General features: G+C 41.2%; 1 protein-coding gene across 3 annotated transcripts in view; it reads left to right on the top strand.

Annotated features, from left to right (window-relative positions):
- Positions 1-3,803: 3,803 nt before the first annotated feature.
- Positions 3,804-15,592, top strand: part of dennd1b (DENN/MADD domain containing 1B) — a 99,884-nt gene continuing 88,095 nt past the window's right edge. Inside the window, exons 1-2 of one of the 3 annotated variants that reach the window (XM_034582086.1) lie at positions 3,804-4,166; positions 4,784-4,848. In XM_034582086.1, the coding sequence (XP_034437977.1) occupies positions 4,150-4,166; positions 4,784-4,848 (82 nt within the window). In that variant the 5' untranslated portion in view covers positions 3,804-4,149. The remainder of the gene's footprint in view (positions 4,167-4,783; positions 4,849-15,592) is intronic. The other 2 variants (XM_034582087.1, XM_034582085.1) reach the window with 2 other exon arrangements.

Genomic DNA, 15,592 nt, shown 5'->3' with positions numbered 1-15,592 from the left:
AAAACTTAAAGGTTCAGTGTGTAGAATTTAGTGGTGAAGTTTCATGTTGCAGCTGAATACCCCTCACCGCACCCCCCCTTCCAAACATGAAAGAGAACCAGTGGAAACCTTCAGTTATCCTAAAAACTCAAAGGGTGTTTAGTTTGTCCAGTTTGGACGACTGTAAAAAACATGGCGGCCTCCGTAGAGAGGACCTGCTCCAGATGTAAATATAAAGTATTTAAATATAAAAGACCCATTCTAAGGGAAAAGAAAACCACAATTTGTGCAATGTAGATAACACATTCGTGAAAACATCACTAGGATTATTTTATTTTCAATTTCTGCCAATAGTTTCCTTTCACCTAAATCTTACACTGGACCTTTAAGAAAACTGATTTATCGTAGATAGATCACTGAGCAACTTCCTCAACCACAAGTGCTGCTGCTGTAACACACACACACACACAAACATTTGTTTTCTTTTTCTATGTTATGTGCATTTGGCCCGACCCCTTCTTTGACTGACAGCACAGCCCTAATTCACACATACGTCTTCCTCTGGTATTACATATACAAAACATGTGGAAAAGAGACGAGACACACACAAAAAAGACAAAAGAATTTAATGTTTTAAATTGAACTTACACTTATGTTTGCATGTCTATAAATTCACCAAAGTCTGTTGAGATTTCTCAATATTCTAAAAGCTCCTCGCTGGTGATTGATGATAAACGATGTGTTTTATTGGCTTTATTCTTTTTAACTGATTTAAAGTTACAGGACTTGATTCTTGGAAGTGAATATGCGACTATCAGTCAGTTACATCTCACAGGAAATCACACTCACTCACTGAAGTTACATAGAGCAAGATATCTATCTATCATCTATCTAAGAAAACATAATGCATAAAGTATAGGTGAAGATATGGTTCAATTGAAATTACTATCTACCAAAAGAGAGTGTTGTGTAGAATAATATAACATTTTGTGGACTACATTATAGGTGCAAGGTGGTAAAGCAGCTAAACCTCCACTATCCCTACTGTACAACTTATGTCTCCTTGACTGCCATGGAGTGCAAACAAAGACTTCTTATAATATAAGTAATGTGGGGACTTGGAGTAAGCACTGCAAGGTTGATGAGTGGACATTAATGAGTCCCTCCAAGGTTATCCACCGCTGTAAGCCACCTCCGATGATGTGTCTACTCCAGAACTCTGGGTAATGAAACCTGACAAGTGTCTTTTGACTGACATTGTGAGGTCAATTTACCATCAGACAAATTACACATCACTTGTAAAAAAAATATGCAGACCTACTATGGGAAGCATAGAGGACATAGAAATGTGGTAGATGTACATAATGCTTTTAGTTTAGTTTAGTTAAAATTTGCACAACAGTGGTGATATATTATATTGAATATATAGAAAAGACACTGCAGCAAAGAAAGAAGCCTACATGGATTATTCAAATAAGTCTTATTTTTTATTAATAGTACATTTTTAAGCTTTCTGCATCTGATGTATTTTCAATCCAGCTGCTCATACTGATAAATATTGATAAAACAGAGGTTTTATTAACGATATTGCCATAGACTCCAGTATACAATGCAATAATTTGTAATAACTCTGCTGCATTAAGTTTAGGGTTTTCTTTTCTGGGCCTGATAAAACCAATGAGACTTAATTTTCCTTTTTTTTTATTGTCAGTTTCTCATCAGTGAATATAATCTGGGACTGTCTTGAAATATGAATCCTCACTGGTTTGCAGTACCCAATGCTTTATGAATGCGAATGCTTTGCATGTGTCATATTGTCTTTTTTATGTTAACGCTGCAGCGCCGCCATTATCATTTCATAGGGCTGCCTGAAACAGTATGCCCCAGTCTGCTGCCACTTAATTACCTTCCAGTCAGCCTGGAGAAATCTGGCTCTGATCCAGACAGACTCTCTGGAGAGGGGAGAGCAGTACATCTGAGCTATTGGTTTCAATTTACCATGGGACAAATATTGCTTAAACATGAGACTCAATGCAAACGTTAAAAGGAAAAAGTCCTCACGAAAACAGAATTCACATGGCGCGGAATAGCGGTAGTGATTGTGGAGAAGGAAAATCAACACTTACAAAGAAACAAATATGTCCCTTAAGATGGAAATCAGAGCCTCTAGTTATTAATTGATAATGTCATTAGGTGTCACTGTGGGGAATTAGTCCACTGACGAATTAGCAGCTGACTCTCTCAGCTCAGAGGATGTTTTGTTTGCGATATTACACCGAAATCAGATTTAACTGAATGAATGAATGTGTGTGTGTGTGTGAAACAAGGAGCTGAAACCTGAACTGTTGAGCTATGAAATAACATAAAGAATAATACAAATAAAAATAATATTATTTTGGGGTGAATTTCCTCTTCAAGAGACCAGTGACTCAGCTGATTAATGATCTCTGTGTTTAAAGTGGCGTCCTGAAGCAGTTTCCAGTCGCCATACACAGTGGGATGACTTTATACATCATACACACAGCACGACACACACAGTCTCTCATAATTTATAAGTGTAACTGAGTTATGCTTTGCAACTTCAGCACTTATTTCACGCTTGGACAACAGTAGTCTAACATGGTTAGTGTAAGTGGCATATGCTCATGACACACTGTAATTACATGGAGGAAAGTGAGGTAATCGTGCCAGCGCTCACCAGACTTCCACAGTGCACCGCAGTGGGATTTGTTGGCGACGCAGCAGTTTCTGTGTTGAGGGTTAAAGACCTTCGTTGGGGGTAATGAAGGAGGAGGGGCAAGCACTGCTGTTTCACTTCTCACATTCAGATCAAGCCAAACAAGCTCCAGACATAAAATTTGCTGCTCAAAGATTCTAGGCCAATAGGTTAGAAAAGTTGACCTTGAATTTGATTGCTTTGCCCATGGTGCAACTTGAGGCGATGTAAGAAATATGAGAGCATTTATATCAATATGTCAACTAATAGTCAAATGCCCATTTTCACAATGTATTCCTTTACATGTGACACATGAGATAAACTGTATCCATGCAGATTAGCCTAAATTTGCTTGTGGCCCCTGTTGCCCTCCAAGAATCCATACTGGCCTTTGTGAACTGTGTACGAACCGGGTCATGTCTGTTTGTCTAGTCCAGTACACACAACTAACATACGGCTATGCCACGCTGATTATCATCTTGTGACCCTTCACATGTGGAGGGATGTTGTGTTAATTTGAGTTTGTATTGAGCTCATTTGTTGTGTTCAATCACGTTGCTTTATTTAGCAAGTAATGAACAGAAGGAGGTGTCCTGGGAAGGGTTTATAATTCCATCATAGGAAAACTGTAAGGCTACAACCAATAATTATCTAGATCAACAATTCATCTGACAATAATGTTCTTTAATAATCAATTGATTGTTATGTGTATTAAATGAAATTGGTGGAAAAGACAAAATTAAAAAAATGTTTTACCACTTCTTTATTCGCATGTGAGAAGTGATCAGATAAATAATTAATAAATATTAATCATCATGTTTCAGTGAACTATCCCTTTAAGATGAAATGTTTAGTTGATTAATTATTTATCTGATTAGTCTGAAGTTCACTGGCAACAGTAATGACAATTAGTTATTTGTCTAAGTCATTTTTTTAAGCAAATATACCCCAAACTAAATCACTTCTCAAAAGCGAATAGTTCAATTCCCTATTTCTCTTTAACCGAAGTAAGAAATGAGTAAATTCCCCTTGTCGTTGTTTCACCTGTAATGAAAACACAGTTTAGTTTCTGAACTCACACTTTAGTCATGGGTCACATGATCTCAGGTCAGCTCGTGCGCATCTAACCTGTTACCCCTCGTGCAGGGGAGACGCCGATGTGACGCGCTGACGTCAGCAGGTCTGTGACAGCACTTCCTGGAGCGGTGTTTGTTGTGGGAAATAATTACCACCGTGGAGTCGGACCTGGGAGAGGACAGGACGAACTGCAACCACCAGCCCGACCTCCGAGCATGTGTCCGCGGCATCAGCTGCGACGGGCGGGGAAGTGACGGCCGGGACCGAGGAGGGGGACGCGGGGGATATCCACGGACTTGACAGCCCCTGCAGAGCCGAGCCGAGCCGAGCGGAGCCGCCGACAGCCTCGGAGCTGTCGCGATGTTGTAGCCCAAACCATGGACAGCAGAATAAAGTAAGAGTTTGTCTCTTCTCTCGTGCACAACTGTCGAGCTAACGGCTACAAGTGTAGCTCGGGCTAACCGGCGGCAGGTGAACGCGAGCCGCGGAGGAATGTTTGTAATTCCACCGCCATCCCCGGCATCATGTCCGGCTGTGGACTTAACCGCCGAGGCCAGCTGGCTCCTCGGCATTGGGGTCAACCAGTCTGTTGCCCTGCTCTTGCTAGCTCACCGCATATTAGCTGCTCCGCTAGCCGAGCAGACAGCGTCTCAACCGGGGGTTACCTGTGGACACGACGCGCTCCCCACCAGCACCTCCACCAGCCGGGTCCTGCTCGCCGTGACCCCGGTGTCTCCCCCGGTCCTCCGCGCATACATGAAAACGTATCATTTATACATGCAGAGCAAAGCGGTGTCCGCTGCAGCTAACCTGCTGGTGGGGAGCTGCGACTCATGTTCACTGAAGTAGGCCAACTCGGCACAGGTCCACCTCAGGAGCGCAGAAATGCTGTGAATGTGCAGGAATCGAACAGTGACACTGTTGTTACACATGCCTGTGATGCTGTCAGCGTGATAACAGCTGCTTGTGATGTGCCCAAGAATCAACAGTGTTTTTTGTTTGTGTTTTCAGGGAGAGTCCAGAGAGAACATTTGATCTGGTTGTGCAGGTGTCGTGTCCAGCATCCGAGCATGAAGGTATGTGATGTTACTACTACAACTGTCTGTGATCTGTTTGGTTCATAAAGTTTCTGATCTAAAATGGATCGAGATACAGTTGAAACAAGTAGTCACTTAATTATTTTTATCAAGATCATTTGGAACTGTTTTAGTAATTGATTGATAATTTATATAATTTATATATTATATATATTTTTTTCCTGAGTGTTAAAATGTGCAAAAAGTCATTGTATTAACTTCATCGCTTGCCACTAAGGCAAATGCAAAAAAAGAGCTGAGGGACTGATCATATGTGAGGATGTGTTTGACACGTATTCATAAAAGGTGTTTACCCACGATCAGTCCGCAAGAGTCAGTTCAGCTCAGCTTCACCACTCAATCTGCATCTAGCTTCCTATTAATCTAGAAGCCAAAGCAAAGACAAACTAAGGGAAATTGATTAGATTGTTGTATATTAATGTAAATAAAAATGATCTCCGTTTTTTTGAAGATCACACTTTGATATGTTGGAAGTTTTCCACCAAATCTGACATTTTGAAGATGAAATGACAAATTGATTGATCGAGAAGGACTCGGTAGATTCTTTGATATTGAAAACATATATTAGTGGGGAAATAATTAGACAATGGGCATTAATCATATTACTGAATACCAAACATTCTTGGTTTCCAGAGTCTTGAAAGTGAGGATTTTCTCAGTGTCATAGCTCTTATATTGTAAATAATTAATATATTTTGATTATGGTTATTGGACAAGCAAAACATTACACAGAAAGGTGTCATTTAAACTCTGGAAAACTTTCACACAGATCCAAGATCTTATAAAGAAAATAAGTAATTATTTTATGAAAAAAAAGGGCCGATAAATACAGAATTTTAAATTATTGTGTCTGTGGCATTAGCTTCTGTTTTCTAAGGATTTTATGTGTGCTTGCCAGTTGTATTTTTTTGTTCACTATTTGTTTTTGCCAAAAATTACTGTGTGTTGTGTAATTACGGTAATTGTAAGGCTGCACCGCCAAGGTGTCGTGTAACGTCAGCAGCTGTGTTTACCAAACGTACTTGCACAGTATTTTAGGACAGACAGTGAGCATCACACAACAGTGCAGGACTGAGTCGAGCCCTGCACAATGAGAGCAATCATTATGTCTGCTGTGTTATTGTGTGTGCCCCAGAGAAGAACCTATTCTGTTATTAAGCCCTGACCATAAGTTCACCATTGTAGGCTTTTCTCTTGCAATTGTGACCCCACAGAGATTGTTTGAGAGAGATCACGCTTGGGTCAGCAAGCTGCATTAACAGTTCTGCTGCTTTCGGTGGTCAAACATTCCAGCAGCCGTGGTCGGGACACAAAGTGGTCAGGCTAGCCTGGGAAATGACTGCGGGTGACGAAGAACAACATAATATTCTGCCTTTATGTATATGGGAAATAAAGTAACCAATATTTCACATCAGTATCCAGTGTCACCCATAAGTCAAATATCATGTAAAAACATTTTCACTGCATATTACACCAGCTGTCTTATTTTGCCCACTGAGTTTTGACATTAAGGAGGTGTTATGTGGATGGTTCACTCGTGCAGCTGCTGAGCTGACCAGAGTAGGCTGAACGTTGTCCTTGGATGTAGTTCTGATATTGGATTTTAAACCAAACTCATAAACCACCGGCCTGTGCTGTAATAACTGACTTCCCCCACGTATGATCCAGGGTCAGACTCATATCCGGACTTCTGCTCCCTGGAGCACCGCTACAGAGCAACGTTTGCACACCCCTCCAGTCAAATGGAACATGAGCATTCTGTGCAGTCATTTGACTGAAGCAAGCTCGCTGCTCTGTGCTGAGCCCTGATTGGACAGAAGAACATCCCCGTTGAGGAAGTTATGTTGTAGATGTATATCTGCCAGCAGGGGCTTACGGTTGTGGTGGCTTGTTTTTTAAAGGAGCAGTTTCAGATGGCCATATGAGGAATGAATCACTTCTCTCTGAATCTAATCAATTTCCCTTTCTTTGTCTTGGCTTACGCTTAAGTTTATATGAAATGAAATGCTTCTCGAATGGTAAACTGTGCTGAATGGACTCTTACCGGCCTAAGTGGATTGATGCGTAAAATATTATTTATGTACATGTGTCAAGCACTAAAATATGGCTTTTCCCTTAGCTCTTGTTTGCATTTGCCTAGTGTCATGCTATGTACTTTTATTATGCGATGAAAGGGTAATGCTCTGTGAGTCATAACACAGGCTTTGGCCATGATATGAAACCTTCACAGTCACTCGCCACAAACTGGAGCTGTTTCTTCTGCGGCCAAACATTAGGTGCGTTGCCAAAAGGCAGCACTTCACATTCACACATTATCTTCCCACTACCTCACAGAGGCAAACAAATAACAGTGCAACCGTGACAGACTATTACATCGTCATAGCAACGTAGTGTAAAAAGCATTTGGAGAAGTGGAAGGTTTCGGCTTGCTCATATATTTCATATCACCTCACAGTTAAGGGAATTCACGTTTGAATTTAGATTGATTCTGACTGGATTTCCGTTTCTGTGAAATCCTTCCACCAGCAATTTGGTTTACTGTGCTCTGTGCGTTAACATGACTGAATGGGTGTAGTCTTTGTGTGCCTGGAAAGCGTGTGTGTGTGTGTGTGTGTGTGTGTGTTTGTGTGTGTGTGTGTTAAGGGTTTTGCTGATGCCGCACCAATGTTTTGCCACTCTCACCACATCCTGGTTGTGCAGGTCTGAAACTAGATGACTTGCCACAGCATGACACGATCCAGCTTGTCGAGTGTAGTGGGGAGATCAATTTGTTAGTAATTGTCATGATCAAAATGCAGAGGTAAAAAACACCCTGCACTGAAGTCAGACACAAAATTGCTTCGCCTCTTTATAGATGGTCAGTAAGGCCTTTCCCACAACTTCCTGTGTTAACTGGGTTTCACACCTCCTGAAGTCTGCAAAATATGTGCAGATAACACCCACATATTTGCAGACAGGTTGCTATAAGCTTGTTTTTAATAAGTTGTTTCACGGTGACCTTTTGTACCACTGGTCTCAGAATAGATTCCTCCACTCATTATATCCGTGACATTTTGGAACAGAAACTGTCTGAGTTTTAAGTCCACAAGGTTATAATTCTTGCAGGCCAGCATTTTTTAAATGAAGTTATTAATACTTAAAATTAACGAGTAAATGTTAATTGTAAAGTTTGGATAGAAAGTACATGCAACTCACAAATCACCAGACAGTAATTGTGCATGCGCAGGAAATAGCTTCCATCTGTGGAGTAATTTTAGTAGCTTGACTTGTGCTTACTTCCCATATAACAGGGATTACTGGGCCTTGTGCACCATTAGGAACTGTTATCTGAACCAGTGGTGCAGGCGTGGTGTAACGGCAGCACACAGCCCATCCCTGACCATGTAGATATATACACACGTTTTAAAAGAACAACCAATTCGCTGTTGTAAGAAAAGGGAAATAATTTTTTTATATGATTTAGTGTGAGTGATATTGAAGTGACAGCATCACTCTTTTTTTAACTGATCACAGCCTATCATTTTGTGTTTTGTTTTTTATCCTTTGAAAATCAATCTGTTTGTGAATAATTATTGGTCGTTATTTTTTGTGCACAATTGATTAAAGACATTTAGTTTACGGACGAACTGTTAAAGTAGGTAGCATGGAGCTTCATAGGTTGGTTTAACTTTTGCTGTCTGTTCCTGGCAAGCATCCACAGCAACAACATACCATCCAAGCCGAAGATAACAAACACACAAGTCCTTAACAAATGTAATTATAATACAGAAGGTTTCATTTTAGTAAAGATTTTGTCCAGGCTGTTGGAGTTGTGGTCTCCACACTTGTCAGTAATTGAGATTTTATGAAAGCATCAACATTCCATAACTGGAGTGTTGCTGGAGGGGGGGAAACAAGAAAATAAAGCTCACAGCTACAATGGTGGCGTTGTCAATATCTGGACTTGGCCCCACACTTCTAACCATGGATGTGTGGGTAGATGACAGACACTGGCCCTTTTTCCTCATGCAGGTCCACGGAGACCTGGCCTCCCTGTTCAGCGCGAGCTCAGTTCCGCTTAGCTCTGTTGGCTCGGTGCTCCGTGGATGCTCAGGCTGTGAGCGAGCGTTGCCTGAGAGCGTGACTGGCATGCTAGCTACTAGCGGCCCTGGCTACATAAAGCCATATTGATGTGTTTCCAAGATGCTGCCACAACTAGCAGATGACACTAATGCTGCCAAGGCAGTAGGTGGGGACAGATGCTACCTGTCCTCACCCGCTCTCTGCAGCCAGATTGTTCCCAGTAACAAAGCAATAAACTTAATAGATCAGCATATCAATTTTACCGCAACATTCATGCTGCAATTAGGGGAACGATTTATTGTTTTAGAAAAAAACTCAATGAGGGCAGCTTGGTTAGAAATGAGGCTTCACAGAAATGAGATCCTGGGATTGAAATCAAGCCCTGGTTCCTCTCTTTGTGCTTTGCTTTCTGTTTCTCACGCTGACTTTTCTCTTTTCGTCAGTCCTCCTCCCACAGTTCAGATATGCAGGTCAGATGAATTTGGAGCTCTACCTTGTCCTTGAGTGGACGTGAATGTTTTTCTGTGCACTGAGATAGACTGACATTCCATCCAGGGTGTTTTCCTGCCTTTTACCCCTGACCTGATACCACCACCGGATTAAACAGTTATCAGGATTTTATTTTATTCATATAGTCCCAAATCACAAATTTGTCCTAAAAGGGTTTTGCAAATATGACACCCTTGAATATTTCTTTTGAGCTGTAAACTAAATAATATGACAAAAAAAAATCTGCATTTCATGGGTTGAACATGGCTCATAATGCCACCCAGCAATTAAAACCTACTTTGACCTTGCAAGACCGATGCTGAGTTGATGCCCTCTAATCAAATACTGGTGGGTTCATTATCAGACTGGGAAAATGGTGTTTATTGATAATTTGTGTCTGGTTTTATTCCAGTAGTGTAACATTACCTTTGGCACCTTCCCCGTGGTCATCCGCCACACTAATGCTTACTTCAGGAGACCAATGTGGCAGAGGTGTCTTGCGATTCGGAAATGTTACGACACTGACATTGACACTCTTACATCCAGCCCTGCCCCCCCCCCCCCCCCTCAGTTTCCTGCCCAGTTTTTAGCATTTTTCAATATTATCGTAAACTAAGGATCAGAGCTGCGGGTGAAGTGACACTTAAAAGGATTGTTGTCATTTTGTTTGTGGCTGTCAGTTATGCACCATTGTTCATGTGTCTTTTTTTCCCCGTCTGACACAAGTGACAGGTTTATTGTCTACTTTGGTATTTCAAGAGTTTGTCACTAAATGCTGCCTGAGGTTCAACTGTTAAAACATAAGAGCACTTTCATAAGTTTTGCGACTCCTTCAGATATTCATCAAGAAAAAAACAGAAAGTAGAAGTAAAGAGTAGACATGTTTTAGACTTTGATTCACTTGGCCTTATAGCTTCACTTTGTCCAATTATGCAAAAGTTACTTTAGTTCTGTATCCTAAGAACATTTTCGCTGAGACCCGGAGGTTTCGCGGTGTCACCTTCTGTTCGCTAGTTATTATCAATCTGCCTCTCTCGCCCTCTCAAGTAGCACTGTGATGTTCCATTTTTTTCCCGTTGGCTTTCACCTCTTCCCATATCCACCCTCCGTACCCGAAGAGCAAAACTCCTCTGTAGAACTTTTAGAAAAGGTTGAACGTTGACGTTCTGCAAAATGTCAGAATTGCTCCTTGACCCGAGCGTTGCCGGTTCTGCATTCTGATTGGATCCCGGCTGTGTGTTGAGTTCACGGCTCACACTCAGATGGGAGGCCATTGGAGTACTAACAGATGCCATGGCAACAAGGAGGGTGTTGATTGGTCATTAGAGAGGCCACACTCCTCCACTCACACTCCTGAGAGGACCCCAGGGTCTCACACTTTGTTTATCTCACAACCCTCCTGCCTTTCTCTTTTGTCTCACTCTTATGACTTCGCTAAATTGGCTCTTTTACAAAGAATCAAATATCATCCAAGACTCTTTTGTCTTTTATTCTGTTTCCTCTGAAAAGAGCCGAGGAAGTCTCTTAACTTCCCTACCATGGTATGATAATTAACACAGTATGAGTTAACTTTGAGAATTCCCTCTAACTCTGTGTCCTCAGAGTGGCTGGAGCATCACTTTGAGCCACAATCCAAGTTATAGCAGCCTAACCTCTCTTTGTGTTTGCATCCATGGTCTGGGTCAGAGGGTATTTTGGGCTATTTGTGAAGAGTTTTCATGACATGATGTACTTAAACTTTGACCTTTGGTCGGCACTCCGAAAGTCCACAGCAGTAGCAGGGACTATTACAGGACTATTTGTCAAATTGTATCACTGGTGTGGAGATCAGAACCATATTAAAGGTGTTTCACCTGGAACTATACGATAAAATATCCTAAACATCCATAAAATGTTTGACAGCATAAAGTACTCAACACAAATTAAATGTGAATGTATAGATGATATTAATCTCTTGGTAAAAAGGCAAAATCTATTATAAAGAGCCACAAAGAATCTTTATTTATTTAGAAATCAAGTGTAGACTTATCAGTGACCTTTTAATTACGGTTTAATCCCCTTTTTTTCAAGAGTATCACACAGTAAGATACAACCCAATGCTTGTTTGCATATTTCTTGATTTTTGGCAAGTCAGTGTCATTGCTTCTCTGTGGTCTCCAGCCTGGTTCTTTTGTTCAGGTCTGGAGTTATTTGTAACTCCCTACCCGCAGTCACTCATCCATTCAGTAGCTGTGTAGTGGCCTGCTGCTTACTGGGTCCAGTTCCAGCTCTTTTCTTATTTAAAAGAGGTGGAAGCAAGGGCTGCCCTTTACATTTCATCCTAACCGGTTTGGGTTCAGACTATATGGCTGATCATTATCTGACTACTTATGAATTGGTCTGGCTCTAAAGTGAATTATATCCTCCACGTTCAATGCAGGAGAATTACACATTACCTGCAATACTACTTCACTTAACTTTATTGTCTGGTTTTTCTTGGCGTATGGAGATAAAAATAATTCTGTCCAGGAACAGCTGCCTGTTTCACACGTACATGCATTACTCACGTAGCAAATCTCCCGTCTCGACCCGTTCCTCCTTTTGCATATCAACTTTTTCTTTGTGATCACACCTTGTTTGCACAGTCTCAATCAAGGTGCCATACTTCTCACTTCCTCTCCTGACTGTCACTCGTTATGACAGGGACACACGGGCTCTGCAGGGAGAGCAGAGGGAACAGGTCACTGGGAAATTTTTAGGTGGTAACATGTGACCTCACGACACAGAAACGCACACGCACACGCACACACACACTGCGAGTGGACTTTTTGTTGCTTCTTCAGAGTACAGGGTATTATTGGCCAATCCTCGAGGAACTGGGGCAAAACGAGGTGGACTTGGACAGGGAGGAAAGGAGGGAGATGGAGGAGGGAGGATGAAGGGGGTGGTGGATAAGCTGATGGCAGTAGTCTATAAATTGAGAGGTGAGATACTGTGGGGGTTGCAGGCTGCAGTTTTCCCATTCACGGAGATAGTGGAACGCTGAAACTCCAGGGGAATACAGTGTTTTGTGTGTCTGTGATAGCAGTTATATGTTTCAGTGTATCGTGTGTGTGTGTATGCGTTAGTATGTGTGTGCATGGCAGCATGGATGTGTGTGGCTGGGCATGAGAAAGGGAGACAGAAGAGCTGCAGGAGGCTCATCTGAATTCACTAATGCTTCAGACGGGGAGAACATGGAAAGACTTCCAGGCACTGACTCTCACAGGCTATTTTTAGACTGACCCCTACCACGGCGAATAAGTGAGGAAAAATAGGGACCTGATCAATAATTTAAAATAAGATGATTTTGATGAATGCAGAAGAGGATCATCCCCTCACCTTCACCTCACAGCATTGTGTTTGGTGGCTTGTTTTGTGTGTTTGTGTACTTGTGCTATGCATCTTTCTCTCATGGCAGATGAATGTATTCCCATGTGACCGCTCTAAGTTATGCTCTCGAGAGCTGTTGGAATTTAATGTGTTAAAAATAAACATAGCAAAGGCTAAGTTAGTGTCCAGCTGAATTTAGCTTCCATCTCTTTCCAGTAGAATTGATGGCCAGGAGTTTACAGTATAAGTTCAGCACAGCAGATGGCATAAGCATGTACAACCAAACGCACACAAATGCATGCAACCAATTATTCTAAGTCAAACAACAATGATTGGCTAGTTCTACTGCACGTAATACCTATGTGGCCTAGTTTAGCCCACAAATGAACAGGATTAGTGCGGCTCCTGCTTTAATGGAGCTTTAGTGATGTTAATCTGTTCTAGTCTGACAAATTGGATTTCATAAAAAAAAAAAAAAGATGTGCTCAAAAATATGGTGACTTCCATGACTGTCAGGTGGAGCAGATTTCATGATGACAGGATTTTAACAGGATTTGGGGATGACTCACTCATCATGACTACAGCAAACAGTCAATTCCTCACACCATGCGCAGAGGGAATGCAGCAATGGCGTATTTGTCAGTGAACCCAGGAAGCAAGTGTCAGACCGGTCCCCTCGTTGGCTTTTGGAACGTTGCAGAAAATTCCCTCCGTGATAAACGAGAGATTATGACATGTTTTGTTTGGTAAGATAATCTTCAAAGATGAACACCCCTTTGATCTTTTTTAAATGTAATCGCCAGATACAAAAAGCTAATATAAGTCTATAAATAAATTACACACAACACTTCAGCATCACCACCAATATGCTTCCAATTTGTAAATTCATTTAGTGCATTAACCTCCTCTGCAAGCCCCTTTTTCTCTTAGAAAGTTATACCTCTTTAACACCAAAATTAGCAGTTATACACCTACTAAAAAGTGATGGAGTCCTTTCCCATTTACCATTGCTGTATTGCCAGTGTTGTATCTTGATGATGAGAGCATGATATGAAAAATGGCTGATGGCTGTTCTTGCGCCAACGCACCAAAAGGTGCAGCGTCAGCGTCCCATGACAAAATGAAGAAGAAGAAATTAGTGTGGTCGTCTAATGCAGAGTCATCTGTTAACCATTCCCATTGCAGACAAAAGTCAGATGTACTGGGTTATTTGACCAGTGGAAAATAGGCTTTAGTAATAGTTTGGGAGTGCAACACAACAAAGGTGTGACTAGATTGGTTTTCATGTTTGGCATGATGACATGATGTTCCCTACAACTTGTTGGCAACCACCTGTTTTAAGACACGCATTTGTTTGTTTTATGCTGTAGAATAAAATGTGAAAATGTTTTTAGCTTGTGCACAGACCTGATTTTAGAAGTCAAACCAAAAACCCATTCATAAAACCCTTCAGGATGAGGGAACCAAAAGTGCAAAAAGTATTACTTATTTAGGGGTTTTGGACACATTCCTGCAGCCCTCTATATTACAAATTTATAAAGCTTTTCATATAAACCAAACCATATTAAACAAGACACAACTTTCTCTGAGATTTTCCTGCAGGAACGTGTAAAGATTTCAACAACATTGCATATATTTGTATTTTTTAGCGAATTACATCCTAAATGAAATCACAAGTATTTATTTTGAAGGTACTCTGAAGGATCTCCTGCCATTCTGTAAATCGCATTTGCAGACAGACAGAGGAAGCAGAGAAAGACGGAGCTTGTTACAGAGGATGTTGTCTCTTATTTTCTGGGGTCACGGACTGCTGCCACATAGACTGATGTAAAACTGTCCCAAAGATGAAGGATTCAAAAGACAGAAATTTATTTTCTCCGGCAATTAAGGAAATCAACCTACTTATTGATATGATGTGAGTACCGGTATCTTGACATCTAGACTGTTGTCCTTTAGACCTTAATTCTGTGGCCAAGGCCGAAACCCATGTCAAGCAGAACTAGTAGTGCAAGGCCACTGTCTGTGCTGTCATTTCAGCTTCTCTCCTCACTGTTTACATGTCAACAGCTATGCCCTAAGGCTACGTCTCTCCACTCAAGGCCGCTCCTATGTTGCCTAACACCACACAATTACTGTGAAGATAATGGCGTTTACATGCGTGTTACCCCTACCGGCCCTTAATTTGGGTTCTGGCCTATTTTTGAAGACTGAAAATATAGGTCGATCTTGATGCCTTTGTGAGTGTCTGAGACCATTTATCATCGCAAATCACTTTGTTTTGGTAGATAGACACACAGACAAAACACATTTATGCTTTCCTCTCTTCATCTACCTTTCAAATCCTCCTGCCTGCTTCTATTGTTTGGTGGATTTTCTACGAGTGGAACACCCGCTAATTACCTCACTGAATGGGAATTAGTTAAAATGAGACCAGCAGTTGTATGGATCTAAATTTAATTGACATTGACATAACAATGTAGGACAAACCCATGTTATTTAGCTGGGCTTCAGGACCTGCTCCTGACTGGGGCTGAACTGGTCTGACTTTGAAAGGATATCTTTTTTTAATTGGTGTACAATTACTACAAGATTATTTCAGCATCATTGTAGATGGTGGAGTCAACATCTAATTGGATATTTTAGGAGGAAGAGTCTAAGTTGCAATTTAGGTTTTTTGCTCCAATAAACAGTGACAATAAAATCAAATCAAGTTACTCCACCTCGACGGTGTTGTCTTCAGTGTTTTATCCTTTTGTTCTGTTACTAAAACCCAAAATCAGTCCTAAATATGCAGGATTTTTTTTTTTCATCAAGATCCGTG

The sequence above is a fragment of the Hippoglossus hippoglossus genome, chromosome 4, assembly GCF_009819705.1.
Source record: "Hippoglossus hippoglossus isolate fHipHip1 chromosome 4, fHipHip1.pri, whole genome shotgun sequence".
In the NCBI taxonomy this organism is placed as follows: Eukaryota; Metazoa; Chordata; class Actinopteri; order Pleuronectiformes; family Pleuronectidae; genus Hippoglossus; species Hippoglossus hippoglossus.
Note: the sequence above shows the minus strand (reverse complement) of the source record. Positions and strands in the feature narration are given on the sequence as shown.